At 44.5% G+C, this 21,241-nt stretch overlaps 1 protein-coding gene across 13 annotated transcripts in view; it reads right to left on the bottom strand.

The window, feature by feature from the left end:
* ABLIM1 (actin binding LIM protein 1) overlaps positions 1–21,241 on the bottom strand; it is a 314,885-nt gene that overhangs the window by 58,470 nt on the left and 235,174 nt on the right. For 9 of the 13 annotated variants that reach the window (XR_012160071.2, XM_073354282.2, XM_073354291.2 and 6 more), the window contains exons 7-9: positions 19,281–19,368; positions 10,172–10,230; positions 2,040–2,087 (exon numbers count right to left, since the gene is read on the bottom strand). Coding sequence is in view for 12 of the 13 variants with exons in the window: in XM_073354282.2 (XP_073210383.1) it covers positions 2,040–2,087; positions 10,172–10,230; positions 19,281–19,368 (195 nt within the window). In the remaining variant the exon portion in view is untranslated. The remainder of the gene's footprint in view (positions 1–2,039; positions 2,088–10,171; positions 10,231–19,280; positions 19,369–21,241) is intronic. The other 4 variants (XM_073354293.1, XM_073354284.1, XM_073354289.2 and 1 more) reach the window with 1 other exon arrangement.

Here is a 21,241-nt window from a genome sequence, read left to right as displayed (position 1 = left end):
TAAAACTCTGACAATTCATACTGCTGCTTGAGTGGAGTCATACGGCCATATGTAGAAAGTTGTTGCAGTTACCATGGTAAGCGATTGTTTTTATTACAAAGCACAAGGAACAAGGTTAAATAGCCGAGGTGTAATTCTGGGCATCTTCCTCATTACTCACCTTCTGGTTTTGGCCAAAGATTTGTCTTTTTGATTTATTTTTTCTAATAAGTACAAACAGATTGTGAGTTTTAGAGAAACTACAGTCTTCTTTTTTCCTCTCTCTATCCCTATACTTTCTCTGGAATGTAACAGACAGAAGTTTGTACATCAAGAAAAAGGGGCTTTCATAATTACTTTAGGGAATCAGAAGTTGCCAGGAAACGGTCACTTAGAAATAGTGTTATTCTAGTGTTATTCTCTTGCAATGTTTCTAAGTCTCACCTCCCTGTTTGGTCCTTAAAAATACATTCTTTGATCTGCTCATTCACTGTATACTAGTTCACCCCTCCTATTGAGCAACTTTCTCCATTGTATTTTTTCATACCAAGTGTAGTTAGTGGAGCCTGCTTTCCAAGTTTAGGCAAACATGTACACAGGTGCTTAACTTTAAGCACAGGAGATATTGCACTGGAGTCAATGGCAGGACTAAGTGCCGAAAGTTCATCATGCACATAAACACTGGCAGGATTAGGGACCTAGTCTCCTTTCCACAGTTCTCCCTTTCTTCTGCTCTCGGATCCAGTCATGCTTATTAGCTTCCCATCAATCTGACTGTTAGTAAATTAGCTGTTTGCCAGATCTGCCGTTCCTTATACCCAATATTCCTAGTCTCCTTCTGAGTGCACCAATTTCACATTAAATCTCCTTCAAAACTCTGTGAGGACCCTTTCTCGTTAGTTACTATTATTTGTATTGTGCTAGCCCCTAGGGACTTCATTCACAGACAAGGACCCTATTGTACCAGGCTTTGTACAAATACAGAACACAACGGCAATCCTGCCCCGATGAACTTAGTCAAAGTACTTCTGGAAACCCAGTGATCAGCATTGTAGGGGTTTCTTTAGTTGTTCCCATCCTGTATCTTGCTTAGTTTTACAACTGTCCTCTTAAGAGACAGAAGTTTTCCCATTGTTTTAACTAACCCCTACATCCCTACTTAGCCACACTGGCCTCTCTTGCCCCTTTTTTCCTGTTTACACAGGATGAATTTCAACCAGTCTCTCCAACTGTTTCCTAAACATTTCCTACTCTGCTATAGGACATTTCCCACCTCCACTCAGAGCGGTGACAAGCAACGAACCATTCAGTACTTCCATTAAACTCCTCTTCCTGCTATTTTCAGTGTGCTCTCTTTATCCTCCTCCTTTTTTAAGAGGGTAAGAGCCATCTCCACCTGTACATCTCCTTTCTCTTCTCCTCCTCCTCCCCCCTCCCCCCCCAAACAACATCTTAGACCTCTTTGCTGGATACAGGAAATTGAAGAATGTATAGTAAAAACAAACAAATTCATGCAGATCATCAATGGAGCTAAATGATTGACTCAAATCTCAAGGAAAGCATCTGCATCACTTCTTCATATTTTCCTCCTCTTCGGCAATCTCTTACTTTTATTTCTTTTTTCTCTCTTCATGCATTTGTCTTCAATGCAAAAGGTCATTCATGCTATTTTTATGGCTATTCTGTTGGGGCCATTGTGTATGTCAGTTCTGGATTACTGTATCTCACACACACATATGCCCCAATTTGTTATTTAATATTAGTTCATACAACTTAGGCTGGCTCATCTTGATTTACCTCAGTTTTTAGATCATCATGCATGGCACACCATTTAAACGGATAAGTTATTTAAAAGAAAAAACAAAAACACTAGGGCCATCCACATCACCAGAATGCTGCAATGTGATGGCTGTGCTTTTCTATGCTACAGATGTTCAGTGTCATGCTCTATAGAAAGATATGGGGGCAAGCAAGCCAGATCAGAAGTGATCCCATGAACATCTGGCTAACTGGATGCACTACGATGTTATAAAAGACACTGCCAGTGTTGTTTACAGTACCTGCCTTAGTTTTTTGATTGAGTTCATTATGCAAGGCGGTGAGAACAGCTGCAGAAGAAGGGATAATTTTTCATTCTACACACAGTCACTTAACAATAACATTGCTAATACAGTTAAAAGAAAAAGATCCTTAGCTACAGAGGCTAGTTTAAGTGTGGTAAAGATGTACATATAAAAGCTCATTAGAACTTAGCTTTTTCTGCAATCACTTCTCCTTGCTAAACAGGATTTTGTTTTAGAAGTAACAACATAGATTACTTTGATCACTTGTATCACTGACTGTAAGGTTTTTCAAAGGAGACAAGTTACTTAGGGCATGGATCCAAAGCCCAATGAAGTCACTGGAAAAACTCATATTCATGTCAGTGGGTTTTGTATCAGGCTCTTATTGCATCATGATTATTATAAATGGTGATGTATGCGACCCACCAAGAAACAAAATCTGAAACCATCCGTTATGCATGTCCATTATTTTGCCAATTAATCATGGCTTCAAGTTTCTCTTTCCAGGAGCATTCATGTGGAGACTAATTATTTCCTCTCCTAAAAATCTACAATGCATATTCATTGGCTAATTAAGCAGTCATAAAGACAAGCTTTATTAACAGGTGTGGTTTAGTTTTAAAAAACACGCACATACACACGTGCTCACAGATAGGAGCAACTTCTTTCCATCCTAAAAGCAAAGTGCAGTGAAGCAAAATTGGTCTTCAGGACAAGTCATTCCATACTAGTTGTTGCCAAACTTAAGCTATGCCACAAAACTACTCATGCAAATGAAGGCTTCCTCCAATACCCTTGTTAAGTTTGCACCATGAAAATTAAGGGTGAAATCCTGGCTCCCAAACTCCCATTGACTTCAATGAGGCCAGGATTTCACACCATGTTCTTAGATTCTACTGTCACAGTTTGATCTTCTCACAGAATGCTAACATACACAATTTTCTTAAGAGATTGTAAATGTGGTTTTTAAAGTCTACTGCATGTATGTAATTTATGACAAACTTCCTTTCCATAAGCCAGTTTATTCTTTCATGTTGCCAGGTACATTCATACATTTTGTAATCAGTTAAAACCTTTCTATTTAGGTCTCAAGCCTGGGGATATATGCTTGGATGAAAGACTTGTTTCTATAAGGCATCCACTGTAAATATCTATTTTCGTTTTCTAAAGACCCACATCTTTCATTCATACATAATGGAAATTCATCTTTGTCCCAGATGAGAAGACCCACAGATTGGTTTGCCTTGCCTCCAACCACTGAGTCCAAAACCATATACCCGTGGATTTTCTTGAGCATTGATCTCGCTAAAGCCCTCATTTCCTCCAAGCACAGATGCATCCCAGAGTGCTGAAGTATGTTTGGTTTAATCAGTCACACGCTGTAACAAGATTGACTAACTACTGTTTTGAGAAAACGAGAGGTTGTATTTACAAAATGAGCTACAGGAATTGGCTCACTATGTGCAAAAGGGAGGTACAGCAAGTAGGGATGAGCAAACCAGTTCTGAAAATATTAAAAACTGCAGCTTCCCTGGAGCCTTTGGCCATTGCTAGAATCAAACCCAAGCTAGACTCTCTCAAGGTTCTGAAATATTCCACTTACTCCACACATTTTTCCTCTGTGCATGTCCCTCTACCTGTCTAGGTCTCTGCTGGTATTAGGACTGCAAGATCTAAAATACTAAATGTATCTTCCTTCAAGCCCAGCTCCAGGGAATACTGGAGATTCCACAAGAATGTCATTTCCCCAAGAGATTTCCTGCCCTGTTTTGAAGACTTGAGAGCTTTGGATAAGCTTGGAATAGGAATCTAAACTTGCATGTTGTTACCTATCAGCTCTGTGTTCTTGGGGAACCAGGGCACAGTACCCAGCCTGTCTGACTCACAAAAGACCTTCCCTCCTCCAGCCTCTGCTTGAACCAAAGCCGATCAGAAGACAGACTTACAAAACGCAATGAAAAGGCAGTGGGAGACACACCTAAACCCGCCAGACAAGGGTGACAGGATTAAGGAAACTCCCCTAGTCTGATTTGCATCAAAGATGGGACAGGGACGCATCTCCATTAGCATACAGAATGGAGAACAGAGATTCCAAGGCAAGAACCACACGGAACTCTGGGACCAGAAAAGCAGGAAAGCACTGCATGATGGGGGATCTCTGCTCCAGATCTTAATGAACCCATGCCTGCACACACCCAGCTCACTAGTTATCAGACCAATATATCCTTTAGTGGTATCCAAAATACTGAAGCTGTCTAATTGCATTGTGAGCTCCCTCAAAGGAACACCGCCCATAGCCAGGAATGATCAGTTCCTCTTGTGTAGCCTGAACAAAACAACTTTGGTATATTCCCTTGAGCCATCAGTTTACCCATAAACAAATCTAGTTTTCTCCCTTGAACCATTGTTCTTTCCCTACAAAAACCCCTACCCATGCTCAAGTAAGTACTCTGATGCCTGGATCCAAAATCTACATCAGTTCCATGGGGACTTCCTCTTCTCCTCACTGATCATGCTGGGGGCTCTGCCTGTCTCCAGTGCTCCAGACCCTCAGCTACCACCACCATCTGGAAACCCCGATCAATTCAAGCTTCATGGAGTGGTGAGAACCCAGCTCTCTCTTTAGGTATAGCCTTCTGACTCTGACTTATGTGATCAGTTATAGTTTTCTAAACCAGACTAGATTTAATATTATAACTGTTTTGTTTGTTTGGCTTCCCTTGTATGGTTATTACCTGGCAATAAATAACTTTCATGGCTAAGCTGGTTGCTTCTCTCTCTTCAACACCACTGGTCTAAAATCTCATCATCAAATGCACACAAAACAAAGTGTACAACCATTCAAAAACCTTGACTGCAGTCAAACAGACGAATGCAATCGTTCTGTAGATTACTATCTAGAACCTTTAATATCTGACTGCACCAACTCTAATTCTCCAGAAACATTTCCTCACCCAGAACCAGTGATAGAGCATCTTTATAGTTGTTAAGAAAATATCAAACACTCTGTACCTGCTGGGCTCAGAGAAGTCTGGAGGAAGAAAGGCAGCCCAGAATGAATAGGTAAGAGAGGGCTTCATAACTCTAGCTTGGATAAGCCACAGATCAAGTCACTGCACACATGGTGGCTAGAGCTAATGGGCAGCACAAGAATCAGCCCATGCTCAGAAACCATTCAAAAATAGAAACTTTACAAAACAATTAACAACCAGTTTAGCTCAGTTCAAATATTCAGTTGGTGCTGGTCAACACTTTCTCAGAATGGAACGTTTCAATGACATTTTTTCATGAAAAATCTTAAAACACTGTTTGTGAAAATTTCCCCAACCAGCTGTGAAAGTCACAATAGTTTTCATATGATCAGATCTTAAGTGTAGTGTTTTCATTTGTAATTTTTTATTCCAGAACAACCACTTTCTACAATCCACTGAATAATGACACCAAAGTGAAAGAGCAAAAAGCTATTTTTGTGTGCTTAAAAAAAAAAATCAGAACCTTGATATTAAACAAACAAATTAAGCAGAAGTAGGAAATAGCAAACAAGATGCATTTCATAATGCGAAAGACAAAGTTTGTGCTCCAAGGGGTGAGTGAAGGCAAGGAAAGCTGTGTGAGATAAGCAGCAGCAGTAGCAATGACAGTAAGGCAATATAAGGAAATCTTCTCAATAAAGAAGGTTATTAACAACTGTTTGAAAACACAACAGCAAACCTCTGTAGAGCGTGGTCTGCGCAGAACCAGACTCTTTGGATAAAAGAAATCAGATGAGGAACGCTGCCATGAAATATAAGAGGGGAAAAAAAGTGAAAAAAGCAATGTTTCTCCTGGATACGGAACAGCACATAAGCATCAAGAGTTCAAGTTCTTTTGCAACACAGTTACTAATATCCCCTTTCACTAAGTTGGACAATAAACGGTGCAGTGTAACATCAATGTCACATACGGTTAGCTGCGGAATCACCAACTGGCAGACAATTGTAAAAAAATTAAAAAATAAATCTCAGCACTCATGTAGAGTTGCTTTATTTCCTGCTTGTTTTGGCTTCATAACACGCCACGCAAAAATCTAATGGGGAAAAAGGTCCTAAGCAACCCTTGTTTTTATGATCTCCACCTAAGAGAGGGCAAACTTTTGGCCTGAGGGCCACATCTGGGTGGGGAAATTGTATGCAGGGCCATGAATGTAGGGCTGGGGCAGGGGTGCGGGAGGGAGGGCGAGCAAGATGTGTGAGGGGGTGCAGTGTGCAGGAGAGGGCTCAGGGCAGGAGGTTGGGGTGCGGAAGAGGTTCGGGGTGCAGGTTCCGGCCCGGCACCACTTACCTCGAGTGGCTCCACGGTGGCAGTGGTACGCAGCGGGGCTAAGACAGGCTCCCTGCCTCCCCTGGCCCCACGCCACTCCTGGAAGTGGTCAGCATGTCCAGCAGTGGCTCCTGGGGGTGGGGTGAGGCAGGCGGCTCCGCTGCGCACTGCCCTCACCTGCGGGTATCAACCCTAGAAGTTCCCATTGGCTGTGGTTCCCCGTTCCCAGCCAGTGAGAGCTGTGGGGGGCGGTGCCTGCAGGTGAGGGCAGTGCAGAGACCCCTCTGCGCCCCGCTCCCCCAGGGGCCGCAGAGACATGGTGCCAACTGCTTCTGGGAGTGGCCCGGAGCCAGGGAGCCTGCCTTTGCCAAGCTGCGCCATGGGGCTGGCAATCCTGCGGGCTGGACTGAAAGCCCTGAAGGGCTGGATCCAGCCCACGGGCCGTAGTTTGCCCTCCGTTGACCTAAGAGTTAGCCAGTGAGAGCGCTGACTAACTTGTATTGCAGTTCAGTCACTGAGATAAAACAGCTCGCCGAGGACTTCTGAAGCCGCTTCAACAATAAGTTTGTTTGGTTTCAAAGGGAAAGAAAATCTAGCAGTGCAGAGAGTCCACATCACCAGAAAATCTGGTCCTGCCCAATACTGTGAGGTCACAAGCACTCTCACCTGCCATTTCAAGGCTGTGTTCTTACATTGCACAGGTATGAATGTCTGTGAATTTAATTGATTTCAATTAAGATTATCTCAGTGAAAAGTACTTGCTGGCTTGGATGTATAAAGAAAAAGTAAAGATAATTTGGAAGGAACATCTGCAGTTTCATGGGGACTGGAAATAAGCCAGAAGGTTTAAAAGGTCAGCTTGGAGCATATTTGCAATGGCAGTGATGTAGTCAGGAGTACTTTGAAACAATTAAAAATCTGTTGGGTCACTGACAAGGGAACATATTGTATACCAGCCACACACCAATAAATACAAGCAGTCTGACTCCCAATCACTGCCAGAACGCACTGTTTTACACCCATACAGCTGAATGAGCAACAAGCCCTAAATCAGCCTAAAAGCCTGACAATCTACAGTGGCTTCCATCCAGCTGCTCACCAGCAGCTCAACCCACTGGTCCTTAATCAGGGAATGGCTGACGGTTTTAGAGCACTCTTCACATAAGGGCATGTCTCCACCTTCTAATTTTAGATGAAGAGACATCAAAATACCCAGACTGTCTGTTGCTGGGGCAATGATCACTTCCTTATATTTCTCCTGAAAGAACTGATTCTTCTACTAATGTCACAGAGTTGGATAATCGGTATCGGCTGATGCTGGGATACACTGGTCATGGACAGCAGTACTTGTACAAATGACACAATTCAGTGTGGTGAAAGCCACTGGCCTGAGAGAACATCCAACATGTTTATGGACTTCCAAGATTTCCCCAAGCTGAACCAGCCCCTCTCTTCCTATGCACAGGAAAATGGTGATGATATTTCACTACAAATTTTGAGAAAATTTTTTCGAAATCTTTAAAAATTTTTGACCACCTCTACTATTTAATAATCATACTCTGTAACTGTAAAGTAATTTCTATAGACATTTTCAGCCAAATGGCATGAACCTGCATAAAGTACAGTGTGGGCCTGATTCTTCTCTCAGATACCAGTGAATTTCTACTGATTTAGATTTATACCTGATTTACAGCAATCAGAGCAGAATCAGCTCCCAATAACAATCATCCGTAGCTTTTAAACAGCACTTTGCACCGGTAGATCGCAAAGTGCTGTACAAAGGAGGTCAGTAGCATTATCTCTATTTTACAGATGGGGAAACTGAGGCACAGAGCAGTGACGTGACTTTTCCAAGGTCATCCAGTGGGCCAGTGCCAGAGCCAGGAATAAAACAGAAGTACGTTCCAGTTCAGTGCTCCATCCACTAAGCCACACTATAGTATTATGTATAGTTCATGTGGCCAGCTATATAAGAGTATGCCTACACTGCATACTGAGCCTGGGTTGGGACCCGGGCTTGTGGACTTGGTGTTCCCAACCCTGTGCCTGAGCATCCACACTGCATTGTAAACCTGGGTCTGTAATTGCTGGACCTGGTCTCACAGCCATGCTAACACGTACATACTACACTACGCAGACCTTCTGACTGGCGTCTGTGGCTTGACCTGCGTCCACACTGCAAAAGGTCAGGGCTTGGACCTGGACTCATGCTCAGACCCACTCCCTAGCAGAGTCCTAGGACACAAGTCCTGAGGGCTTGGCTGACCCGAGACAGACTGATTTGTGTGTGGACGGAAGCGGGGTTTGGGCTGAAACCTGAGCGGTAACCTGGTCTAAGTGCGCAGTGCAGACATACCCTACACGTATGTCTATATGGTAAAAACACCCAACAGCAGCCAGTCTCAGAGCCCAGGTCTACAGGCTATGGCTGGAAGGGCTTACACTCCAGTACTAAAAAGAGTCGTGCTGACATTCGGGTTCAGACTGGAGCTCAGGCTCTGAAATCCACCCCTCTCTGCAGGCTTCAGAGCCCCAGGACCCGCCGGAGCTGCAACAGCTTCATGGTTATTTTTAGCACTGTCACATGAGTCTGAGCCTGTAGAATCAAGCTCTGAGACTCACTGCCACAGGGTTCTTTTTGCCATGCAGACATACCCTAAAGCGTTCACATTGGTATTTTCAGCAGCAAATTACCGATGAAAAATAACCCAGTTTGAAGTGCGAAAGTCTTTTCTGAGAAAGTGTCTATTTAGAACAACTTGCAAGTGCTGGATCGGGCTGCATCTGTTAAAGCTCTGCTTTGCATTGCTGCCCCAACATTTTCCTGAAGGTCTGAATCTGCCGCTGGACTGTTCTCCCAGTTTACACTGTTCCCCACAAATATAACAGCACGTTAGCCACATTCATAGTAAACCCGTTAAGGAGAATGTTGTAGTGTGGCGTGCCAGCATCACGTTTCATAAGAAGAGAACTCCTACAAACACAGCACACCATGAACACAGCATGATGCACCACGTACGTTCACCGAAGTGCCTCTCTTGGCCCATTTTTCATCTCCGGCTTCTGAAACTTGACCCCAGACACATTCACCAGGCTCGCAGGTGCGCACTCTCTCATTTCTGTGTATGAGCAGGCAGGTGCAAACACAGATGGGGTAACCGACTGCATGGTGAACTAACCCACAAAGGCCTTTTGGCACTTCTCACACACACAGCCAGGTTTTCATCTGGCATAAATCAGTTTAGCGCCACTGAAGTCATTAAGAATCTGATCCAGAAAGTTTGTCCTCACAAATTTTAAGTCTCCGTTCAGGCCGGCTTAAAATGTGCCCCTCAATCTTTAGGGCCACATCTAGCATTAAGCATATTTCTTCTCTGCATTCAAAACAGGATAAATTGGGCTTAAAGAGTTCATTTAGATGGTGAAGGAAGATCAGGCCATGCTGAGTAATGCTGCAAATGGCTCTAAAGAACAGAGCACAGCTGACAAAGTACAGAGATGTCATGACTGTGCGAAAATAAAAAGATTTATTGACGCATTTGCTTTGTTCACATTTCTCCCTTGAGATTTTCCCCCTCTTAGGAACCACGCTGTAAGGTGAACATTGTCCTGGAGACAACGCCCTCTTTGGAACAATATATTGCAACAAAGACATTGAGATGGTGACCACGGGAAGTGCAGCAGCACCTCTGGAGACGAACGCTGTACTTGCTGCCAGGATTGTCACACTGAGGAAATCACACTCTCAAGGAGAAAGATCAGTTACTGTGTGCGCAAATTATCTGGAGTGCAACTGAGCTTAGTGTCTGCCTACTGTTTGTTTATCTTACCCGTAGCTTATCTTCTGCCTTAGTGGACTGCTTACAGTCGGGATGCCATACAGTGGAACCTGAAATAAAATAATGCATTACTCAGAGTACATCAGATGACTTCAGGTCACAGAGAGCAGAACATTTAAATACTTAGGACGGACCCCTCATTGCATTGCACTGTGCTGTGAATAACCCACAAATTCCACCCCAGCACGTGAGAAATGCAACAACACTAAAAACAAAGACTTTGCCAGCCTACAGTGGCATCTATCTGAGGGTGTCAAAGTACTTTTCACACATGAGTGAATTAAACCTCACGCACAAGCCTGTGCAGCAGGATTAGGATCTGTTCGAATCAGATGTTGCAGATGGAAGAGTCATGTTGCTGTGGGTCAGGGAAGGAGGCTGGTTTTGTGGCTGGTTCTCCGAGGTTAGAGAAGGAGAAGTGGGTCCTATGTCTAGCTCTGGTACAGACTTCCTATACAGTCGTGGGTAAACCCTTCCCACTAAGTCCCTTCACCTTTTCTCTCATTTGCAAAATGGAGGTCATAATACTGTTATGCTCAGGGGTTGGGCGAAATCTGATTGAAACTGGCATTGATTGGCGGAGGGGTGTGTGTGAGAGAGCGAGAGAAAGAAAAGCAGCAGAAACAGAGAGGAGCAGAACTGCCTCAGATACAGAGAGGGAGCCCTGTGGCATGACCTTGAGAAAAAAAAAGAAAGCACTTTTTGGTATAGTGCTGGCTGAAAGAAGCTTCGAACCGCGAGCAAAGAAACTATCTCCAGTTTGATTCCTCCTGTATTCAGCGAAACGGGACTTTGTAATCAAACAGGATTGTATCAGAGAAATACCTGACCATCACCAATTTCTCCTCCTAGTGGAAACAATCCACAAGACCCCAAAAAGCAGCTAACCACTTGGGTCAAAAAGGCATAACAATACTTCATTCCCCGCACCCCACCCCCCAGTGGTGCTGTGAGGCTCAATTCATTAACACCTGTAAGTGTCGTGGAGGATCTTGGATGGAAGGCACTATCTTCAGTAAGTGTAGAGTATTATAATCCTAGCATCACCTAATCTATCCCACCCTGCACTCCCCATCCCTGAGAGTGCAGAATGCAATGAGGACCCAGAGAAAGAAACAAGAGCATGTTCTGCGCTAAAATCCTGACTGATGCACTATGCCTGAGTGGCCACCTCAGGAGGGCACCCCGGTGAGCAAGGAATCCTCTCCCCTTGGCCATGGTGCAGCACCCTTGAGGTTGCACACCTGTCACACCTGCTGTTATAAGAGGGGCATTAGCCAGTGGACTTGCATAGGGTTAGCTTCAGCTTCTCACTTGGCCAGCCCCACTCCCACGTGTTGCTGCCCAGGGATGCACAAGGAGCTCCAAAGGCTCAGGGTCTGCTACCTCTGCAGCAGACAGGGTGGTTAAAACCGCTCCATACCTGTGTTCCTTCCATACACTGAAAACCCATATCCTGAGAGCAGGGTTTCACTGTCTCTGTAGCACGGGGAATGGATCGCCTGCTAGGATCATCTGGGCATAGCTCACCTAATCAATTCCCTGCCTCGGGCACTGGGGGTACCTCGGTCTCTCCTACTCTCTGCCTGTGGAGCACAACAGTTTAGCCTCCCAAGGACTGAAATGCTGCTCCCAGTTACTATCCAGATTGAAACTGCTTCTGAGCAGAGGCTAAACCCAAATGGATTTTTAATCTTGACTACACCCTACTGTGGTCAAAGCCAAATCGCCATTCCAACCACAAGGGAGCCAAATGTTTGCCTGCAAGAAGGAACCTCCCCACCCCACTCCTCTGCATCCACAATGAAACAATAAAATCTATGGCATTTCAGCATGAATATGATCTCACATGCAGGCACAGGAGATCCTTCCCAACAAAGGCCAAGTTAAAAGGTATGGGTCAGGGCAGCTCCAAGGGGAGCCTTTATTTCAAAAGGTCCCTTTCTTGTGCTGAAGCACAAACCGCCAGGAGCGATTCCAGTTGCCAGCAGCACACAATGTAAACAGCATCAACAGGAGACTGGAAGGAACACGTGGACTCAATCACGGCATCAGATGTCTAGCTCCGAGTTTGAGCCAAGTAAGGAGAAGAAACTGCTCATTAGGCAGGGGAAGCATAACAAAGGATGACATGTACCGAAACACCAGCCTCAGAGCTAGGGCTGTACAAACCCCGCAAAGGTCAGAAGGAAACCAGCCCTTGAAGGTTCACTTTAAGGCCTGATGAACAGGAACGTTCACAAGGCAGGACATTCTTGTGGTTAAGGCTCTAAAACGGGACTCAAAAGAGTCGGGTTTAGTTCCCAGCTCTGCCACAGACTCCCTGTGGGACCTTGGGGCAATTCACGCCCTCTCTCTGGAACTCAGTTCCCCTTCTGTAAAACAGGGCTAGCAACATTTCCTCTCTCCCAGCCTTTTGTCTTAAATATTTACACTGCAACTCTCTGGGGCAAGGGCGGGGTCTGATTATGTGTGTGTCCAGCATGTAGCACAATGGGGACTTGATCTCAGCTGGGGCCTCTAGATGTGAACATTCCTTGGGCAGAATTGGGTGGGGAGCAGTTCCCGGGCTTCTGGGGTGAAGCAGAGTGGAGTTGAGCTGAGATTTTCAGGGAGGAGCTCACTTAACAACCTCAATTTTGCTTCTTAAACTCAGTGGGAGGTTTGAAACACAGCAAACTTCAAACCCAAACTCAGATCAAGTGGGTATGAGGTTAAATGTGACTATTTTGCACAGTCCCATACTTCGAGCCAGCCCCAGCTTTTAGGTTTTATATCCACCCAAATGTGCTCATTTATTTTGAAACAGCTCAGAGCTATGTAAATCTTCCAGATCCATCCTAGTTCAGTTTAATTACTTTTCTATTGGAAACTCTACAGTACACTGCTGTTAATCCCTCCATTAGCATGTGTGTGTTTGCTCCCTTGGCAGACACCAAACAAAATGTTCAGCTGTCCAGCTTTCTTTTCTGCATGCACCAGCACTGCAACACAGAGCAAGCTCTGAAATATACAAATTCGGGTTAACAGAATACGCCTGGAAAGCATGAAAGGCTACATGAAAACCAACTACAGCAGGCATTCTCTAAACACTAAGCAACGTCTCACCTGGGCACCAAACCCCTGGGTGAGGCAGAAAAATATGTTATAAGGAAATACACGGGAGAAAGAAAATTTTTGGTGCTATTCCTTGTCATTTCCCCAGGCAAACCTACAGACTCTCTGCCATTATTATACAAAGGTTTCAGAGTAACAGCTGTGTTAGTCTGTATTCGCAAAAAGAACAGGAGGACTTGTGGCACCTTAGAGACTAACCAATTTATTTGAGCATAAGCTTTCGTGAGCTACAGCTCACTTCATTGGATGCATCCGATGAAGTGAGCTGTAGCTCACGAAAGCTTATGCTCAAATAAATTGGTTAGTCTCTAAGGTGCCACTAGTACTCCTTTTCTTATTATATAAAGGTAACTTGAAGCTGGAAAACACAGGTGGGTTAGTTTGTTTCAACACACACTGTTCTTTTTGCAGGTTTCCTCTGTTTTCATTAGATGTAACATTCAAGTAGCCATCAATAAACACACTGGATGAAATCCCGGACCCAAAACTCACACTGACAACCGCAGGGCCAGGATCGCATTCGTGTTCTTAGAATCATAGAATATCAGGGTTGGAAAGGACCTCAGGAGGTCATCTAGTCTAACCCCCCGCTCAAAGCAGGACCGATCCCTGACTAAATCATCCCAGCCAGGGCTTTGTCAAGCCTGACCTTAAAAACTTCTAAGGAAGGAGATTCCACCACCTCCCTAGGTAACGCATTCCAGTGTTTCACCACCCTCTTAGTGAAAAAGTTTTTCCTAATATCCAACCTAAACCTCCCCCACTGCAACTTGAGACCATTACTCCTTGTTCTGTCATCTGCTACCACTGAGAACAGTCTAGAGCCATCCTCTTTGGAACCCCTTTCAGGGAGTTGAAAGCAGCCATCAAATCCCCCCTCATTCTTCTCTTCCGCAGACTAAACAATCCCAGTTCCCTCAGCCTCTCCTCATAACTCATGTGTTCCAGACCCCTAATCATTTTTGTTGCCCTTCGCTGGACTCTTTCCAATTTTTCCACATCCTTCTTGTGTGTGGGGCCCAAAACTGGACACAGTACTCCAGATGAGGCCTCACCAATGTCGAATAGAGGGGAACGATCACGTCCCTCGATCTGCTGGCAATGCCCCTACTTATACAGCCCAAAATGCCATTGGCCTTCTTGGCAACAAGGGCACACTGTTGACTCATATCCAACTTCTCGTCCACTGTAACCCCTAGGTCCTTTTCCGCAGAACTGCTGCCTAGCCATTCGGTCCCTAGTCTGTAGCTGTGCATGGGATTCTTCCATCCTAAGTGCAGGACTCTGCACTTGTCCTTGCTGAACCTCATCAGATTTCTTTTGGCCCAATCCTCCAATTTGTCTAGGGCCCTCTGTATCCTATCCCTACCCTCCAGCGTATCTACCACTCCTCCCAGTTTAGTGTCATCTGCAAACTTGCTGAGGGTGCAATCCACACCATCCTCCAGATCATTTATGAAGATATAGAACAAAACCGGCCCCAGGACCGACCCCTGGGGCACTCCACTTGATACCGGCTGCCAACTAGACATAGAGCCATTGATCACTACCCATTGAGCCTGACAATCTAGCCAGCTTTCTATCCACCTTATAGTCCATTCATCCAGCCCATACTTCTTTAACTTGCTGGCAAGAATACTGTGGGAGACCATGTCAAAAGCTTTGCTAAAGTCAAGGAACAACACGTCCACTGCTTTCCCTTCATCCACAGAGCCAGTTATCTCGTCATAGAAGGCAATTAGATTAGTCAGGCATGACTTGCCCTTGGTGAATCCATGCTGACTGTTCCTGATCACTTTCCACTCCTCTAAGTGCTTCAGAATTGATTCCTTGATTACATCGAGAGCAATGGAGGAATGAGATGCAGACACAGGCAATGCCCAGTGGAGATGGTAATTATGAAAGGAGGGAGCTTCCTGCTTTCACTCGTTTTATGATACACACTTATTCCCATCCCCATATCCCCGTGCCCCCACAGCAAAATGCTTGGGAAGCTACTACCGCTCCATTCGGTGTAGGGGGAACCTATACAGATGGCTTCACCATATTCCTATGAGCTGAAGCTAAGAGGGACTTTCACCATGGGAAAGACTTTAAGGTACACTCTACTTAGAGCCAACAAGCTAAATGCAGCCTGCAGGAAGCAGGTAAAATTCTTCCTGAAGAGTCTGGTGATACAGTCAGAGCAGTAAGTTGGTAAGAAAACAGCTGTAAGTAGGAAAGTAGTGTAACTTGCACTGATTTGCCATTAGGTGGGGCAAAGAGCGTAACTTGAATCCAAGGAGCAGGGAGGTGAAGTGGGGGAATGGCAGGAAAGAAATGGAGAGATGAAGGAGCCAGCCACCTCTCCTGCACCATCGCTTTGGGCTAAATTTATCACCAAGGTGTACGTGGGTACAGTTCTCATTGGCTTTAGTGTGCTCAGTAGTGTTGGTGGTCTGTAATAGACAGGTCAGACTAGATGATCCAGTGGTCCCCTCTGCCCTTAAGCTCTATGACTCTATTATAGGAGTTGCATTTACACCAAGGGCTGCACTGGGTCCCCATTCACTGAATGCCAGACTGGTGCAAGTTATACCAGTTCAGCCCTTCCTACCACTGACATTGTGATGCTGTCAGACCAGATGCCAGCTCTTGCCAAGGCTGTAGGCATCAGCTGAGCACTGACAAATTCACAGCTTGAAACCAGACTAGCTCACCTGTACATTAGTATTGTTCAAGACAGATACTAGACTTATCAGAATGGGATTAGTGTCTAAAATCTATGGAATGCTTGCAAGTTACTGCATGCATTAATTTCACTTGTAATGTCTGCATCCCATGCTATAAGGTGATATGTACGTTTTGCTTTATAACTGTAAAAACGCTGGCTCTAAACCTGTGAACCCAGTCAGGAGGAATGGTCCACCACTCATCAAGACGGGCTATGAAAATTAAGTGGGCCATTGTGGAACATCATGATACAAAGACTTGGTTAATGGCCCTCTCACACCACTGAAGGAGCTACATGCAAGAAAGCCCATCCATTGAATACTGAAAGAAGGGGATAAAACAGGGACACAAGAAAAATTTCCCTCTCTCTTTGCGGGAGTAGGATCAGAAGCAGAGATCCCCAGGGTCAACCTGGGTTAGCCCTAAAAGACATTCAGCATGGACAGATTACTATAAATCTGTCATCTTTTGGAACCACAGACTAACTTATTTGTGTATATATGTTTGCCTGCTTTAGTCTGTAAATAACATTTCTTTTCTTAGTTAATAAAGCCTTAGTTTACTATAGTGGCTATAAGCATTGTCTTTAGTAACAGATCGGAGGAACAAATTGACTTGGGGTAAGTGATTGGTCTTTTGGGACTGAAAGCAACCTGAATCTTTTGTGATCTTTGGAGTATGGCAACCAACTATCACTAAGTCCAGCCTGCCTGGGTGGCAAGATTGACTGGAATGCCCAAGGGGACTGTCTGTGACCCCATGGTAAGACGGTTATAGTGCGTCAGGAGCTCACATTTGGTTTGGTGAAATCTAATTACAGGACATACAACCAGTTTGGGGCTCTGCCCTGCTTTTTGACAGTCTGCCCGGAGGTTGGCACTCATGGTTGCGAACCACTCCAGACAGCAGGGCAGACATCACCACTGATTTTTGGTTGAACAAATCCATTTACTTTTCACTTGTTCATACTGTTCAGACCCTCGTGTCGCCCTTTGTTTTCTAACTCATCACTGGACCCTACTGAATTCCTGGCCGTGAAAAATGCGTCAGACTGAAATCTGATCCCCCCCCATGAAATCTGCTCGCAGCCAGGGGCTCCTAGGGGTGGGACTCTGTGCGGGACTCCAGCTGCTAGTCCCAGCTGGGGATGGGAGGGTCAAGACTTCCTCTTCCCTTGCAGGGGTGCTCCCAGGGTGGATCAGACCTCCGGGATCTCTCTCAGCTGCAGGAAGCTCCACGGCTCCAGCTGTCAGCCCCCCACTCCAGTGGGAGGCTGCCGGTAACCGGACATATGGTCCCACCCACCCCCCCGTACCATGGAACCCTCATTTCTACGCTGCTACTGACATTGGCACTGGTTTTAGAGCTGGGTACCCGGCCAGCAGCCTTCCTCTCTGGCTGCCCAGCTCTGAACGCAGCACCCTGCCAGTAGCAGGGCAGAAGTAAGGGTAGCAATCCCACGATGCCCTTACAATAGCCTTGGGACCCTCCCACTCTGGCCACCTTTTGGGTCTAGACCCCCACGGTTACAATTAACCATGAAATTTCAGATGTAAACATCTGAAAACATGAAACTGACTCATTTTGAAACTCCCTCGCCGTGAAATTGAACAAAATGGACTATGAATTTGGTAAGGCCCTACTTATCACCCACAAAACTGCCTCCCTCCCCAATAGCTCTCCTCCTCCTCCTTTTTGACCCTAAAGTGAGGTGCAAATACACAGATCTTGATGTGCACATCATTTACAAGGCACTACAGACTGTGATAATACAGGACTATGAATTCTCTGCATGGTGAAGCAGAGAGGAGAAGATGGGCCGGGAGGAAGGAAAGCCCTCTTTATAACACATGTCTTCAATAACAGCAAAGGGAGCACAGAAAACCACCAGCCCAGGAATTCCTCCCTTCAACTATCTTCTCTTCTTTCAGGATTGCTCCAGTGGGAATCTTTCTTAAATCCTTACTGTTTAGTTCACTCTTCACTTAGACTGCCTGACTCCAGATCCTATTTTATCTCTTCCCTAGTCACTTAGGCCCCTTAACCAAGTACTCAAAGCTCTCTTGACATGTGCACACTTGGACAATTCCCAACCATTCAGGCATCCACCAACTTTAATTTCTGGTTGGTAAGGATGCATATTAGACATCTTCCTACCTACATTCATTTAAATTAGGCCAAGTGGGAAAAATAACTGTAGCCTAAGAGTTGATTTCAGATCAAGATTTGGATCAAATGTGTATTTCAACCAAAGGGAAGAACATTTTCTTCTGGAAGGGGAAGTGCATGTGGGGGAAATGTGGGAAAAAAAAAAAGATTGGCAGTACTTGAAGTGATAGAAAGAGTTAGACATAAAACACAAAGGAGATGAAAATGGACAGAAAAAAAGAAGTGGATGTGAAAAAAGATTGAAGACCACACAAACACACGAGCAAGTATATGGGGATTAAAAGAGCAACATGACAAGACAAAAGGGGAATTCAGATAGAAAAACAAACATGAAGAAAGAGAGTGGTTCAGAGACAGAAGTTACAGAAGCATGGATGGGTGGGGGAGAAATCACACACACACAATTTGAACTAAGGCCCATTAAAATTATTGGAAGGCTTTCTGCTGATTTCAACAGGCTTTGGATCAGGTTCCAAAAGAGAAGGAGAAAATATGATTAAAATAACTAAGGGGGAAACAACAAAAATGGTTGCTCAAAACCATTTCTCACTCATTCTGGTGTCCCACATATATTTGTTCGCCGAGGATTATGTAAACCACTGAAGTTCAGAGGCTGCCCAATAAAATGTACCTGTTGCTATACATTTTAAAAGCACAGTTTGGGTGACTGCAGGGTAATTGTTAGGGCACCCTAATATGAAACATTCACCAGGATGGTGACATCCATCCCTCAGAGAACATCAGTGATGACAAGGCAGCTGTAATCCCAGTTACCTAAGATCTCAGAGGATGTCTTCTAAACTGCCATGACTTTGAGAAGGGAAAAATGAAAATGGAAGTCTCCTGGCGGGCAAGTGAGTGTGCTACCAGATATCAACAGGGCTGCTAGAGGATCGCTGATGATATGCTACTTCCTGAATGGAAGACTTGTGGCACCTTAGAGACTAACCAATTTATTAGAGTCTCTAAGGTGCCACAAGTCCTCCTTTTCTTTTTGCGAATACAGACTAACACGGCTGTTACTCTGAAACCAATACTTCCTGAATGGCTGTCTTACCCTAAGCCTGTTGCTGGCACAGTTGGGGAATGAAAGCATCCTTACCTTGCAGGTACATTTCTTCTCCTTCCGTGAACATTTGGTTGCATCTGCTGCATCGTGCACAGCTTGGATGATAATGCTTGTCACCTGCCTAAAGAAATATAAACAGGGCGATAAGGAAGTGATACACCATCTTATTATTATGCACTGATAGGCCCCTGCCTATCTCCCTCTTGTTTCTTTTTAATGTATATGATGCTGCTCTGAAATTGTCACAGAACAGACACTGCTTAGTCGCAATGTGAGCTTTCCCCACACTGTCCCAACAAAGTGGGTCATTCAAATGTGTAATTACCACCTGAATGGTTTAGTCTCAATGGCCAATTAATTCCTTGGCACTCCTTTCTGTCACTGTCAACCATGGTACTAATTTAATGAGGGATTTATAAGTGGATTCCTGGGACCATCAATTTATTTCACACATAAGAACGGCCATACTGGGTCAGACCAAAGGTCCATCCAGCCCAGTATCCTATCTCCTGACAGTGGGCAATGCCAAGTGCCCCAGAGAGAGAGAGAGAGAGAGAGAACCTAACAGGTAATGATCAAGTGATCTCTCTCCTGCCATCCATCTCCACCCTCTGACAAACAGAGGCTAGGGACACCATTCCTTACCCATCCTGGCTAATAGCCATTAATGGACTTAATCTCCATGAATTTATCTAGTTCTCTGTTAAACCCTGTTATAGTCCTAGCCTTCACAACCTCCTCAGGCAAGGAGTTCCACAGGTTGACTGTGCGCTGAGTGAAGAAGAACTTCCTTTTATTTGTTTTAAACCTGCTACCCATTAATTTCATTTGGTGGCCACTAGTTCTTATATTATGGGAACAAGTAAATAACTTTTCCTTATTCACATTCTCCATACCACTCATGATTTTATAGACCTCTATCATATCCCCCCTTACTCTCCTCTTTTCCAAGTTGAAAAGTCCTAGACTCTTTAATCTTCTCATATGGGACCCGTTCCAAACCCCTAATCATTTTTGTTGCCCTTTTCAGAACCTTTTCTAATGCTAGTATATCTTTTTTGAGATGAGGAGACCACATCTGTATGCAGTATTCAAGATGTGGGCGTACCATGGATTTATATGAGGGCAATAAGATATTCTCCGCCTTATTCTCTATCCCTTTAAGGATTCCTAACATCCTGTTTGCTTTTTTGACTGCCACTGCACACTGTGTGGATGTCTTCAGAGAACTATCCACGATGACTCCAAGATCTCTTTCCTGATTAGTTGTAGCTAAATTAGCTCCCATCATATTGTATGTATAGTTGGGGTTACTTTTTCCAATGTGCATTACTTTACATTTATCCACATTACATTTCATTTGCCATTTTGTTGCCCAATCACTTAGTTTTGTGAGATCTTTTTGAAGTTCTTCACAGTCTGCTTTGGTCTGAACTATCTTGAGCAGTTTAGTATCGTCTGTAAACTTTGCCACCTCACTGTTTACCCCTTTCTCCAGATCATTTATGAATAAATAAGTTGAATAGGATTGGTCCTAGGACTAACTCTTGGGGAACACCACTAGTTACCCCTCTCTATTCTGAAAATTTAATATTTATTCGTACCCTTTGTTCCCTGTCTTTTAACCAGTTCTCAATCCATGAAATGATCTTCCCTTTTATCCCAGGACAACTTAATTTACTTAAGAGCCTTTGGTGAGGGAAATTTAAGTACACTATGTCCACTGGAACCCCTTTGCCCACATGTTTGTTGACCCCTTCAAAGAAAAAAGAAGCTTACAAGAAGTGGAAGGTTGGACATATGACCAGGGAAGAGTATAAAAATATTGCTCGGGCATGTAGGAATGTTATCAGGAGGGCCAAATCGCACCTGGAGCTGCAGCTAGCCAGAGATGTCAAGAGTAACAAGAAGGGTTTCTTCAGGTATGTTGGCAACAAGAAGAAAGCCAAGAAAGGAATGTGCGGGCCCCTTACTGAATGAGGGAGGCAACCTAG

This window comes from Lepidochelys kempii, chromosome 7 (assembly GCF_965140285.1).
Source record: "Lepidochelys kempii isolate rLepKem1 chromosome 7, rLepKem1.hap1, whole genome shotgun sequence".
In the NCBI taxonomy this organism is placed as follows: domain Eukaryota; kingdom Metazoa; phylum Chordata; order Testudines; family Cheloniidae; genus Lepidochelys; species Lepidochelys kempii.
This window is presented reverse-complemented; position numbering and strand designations above follow the sequence as displayed.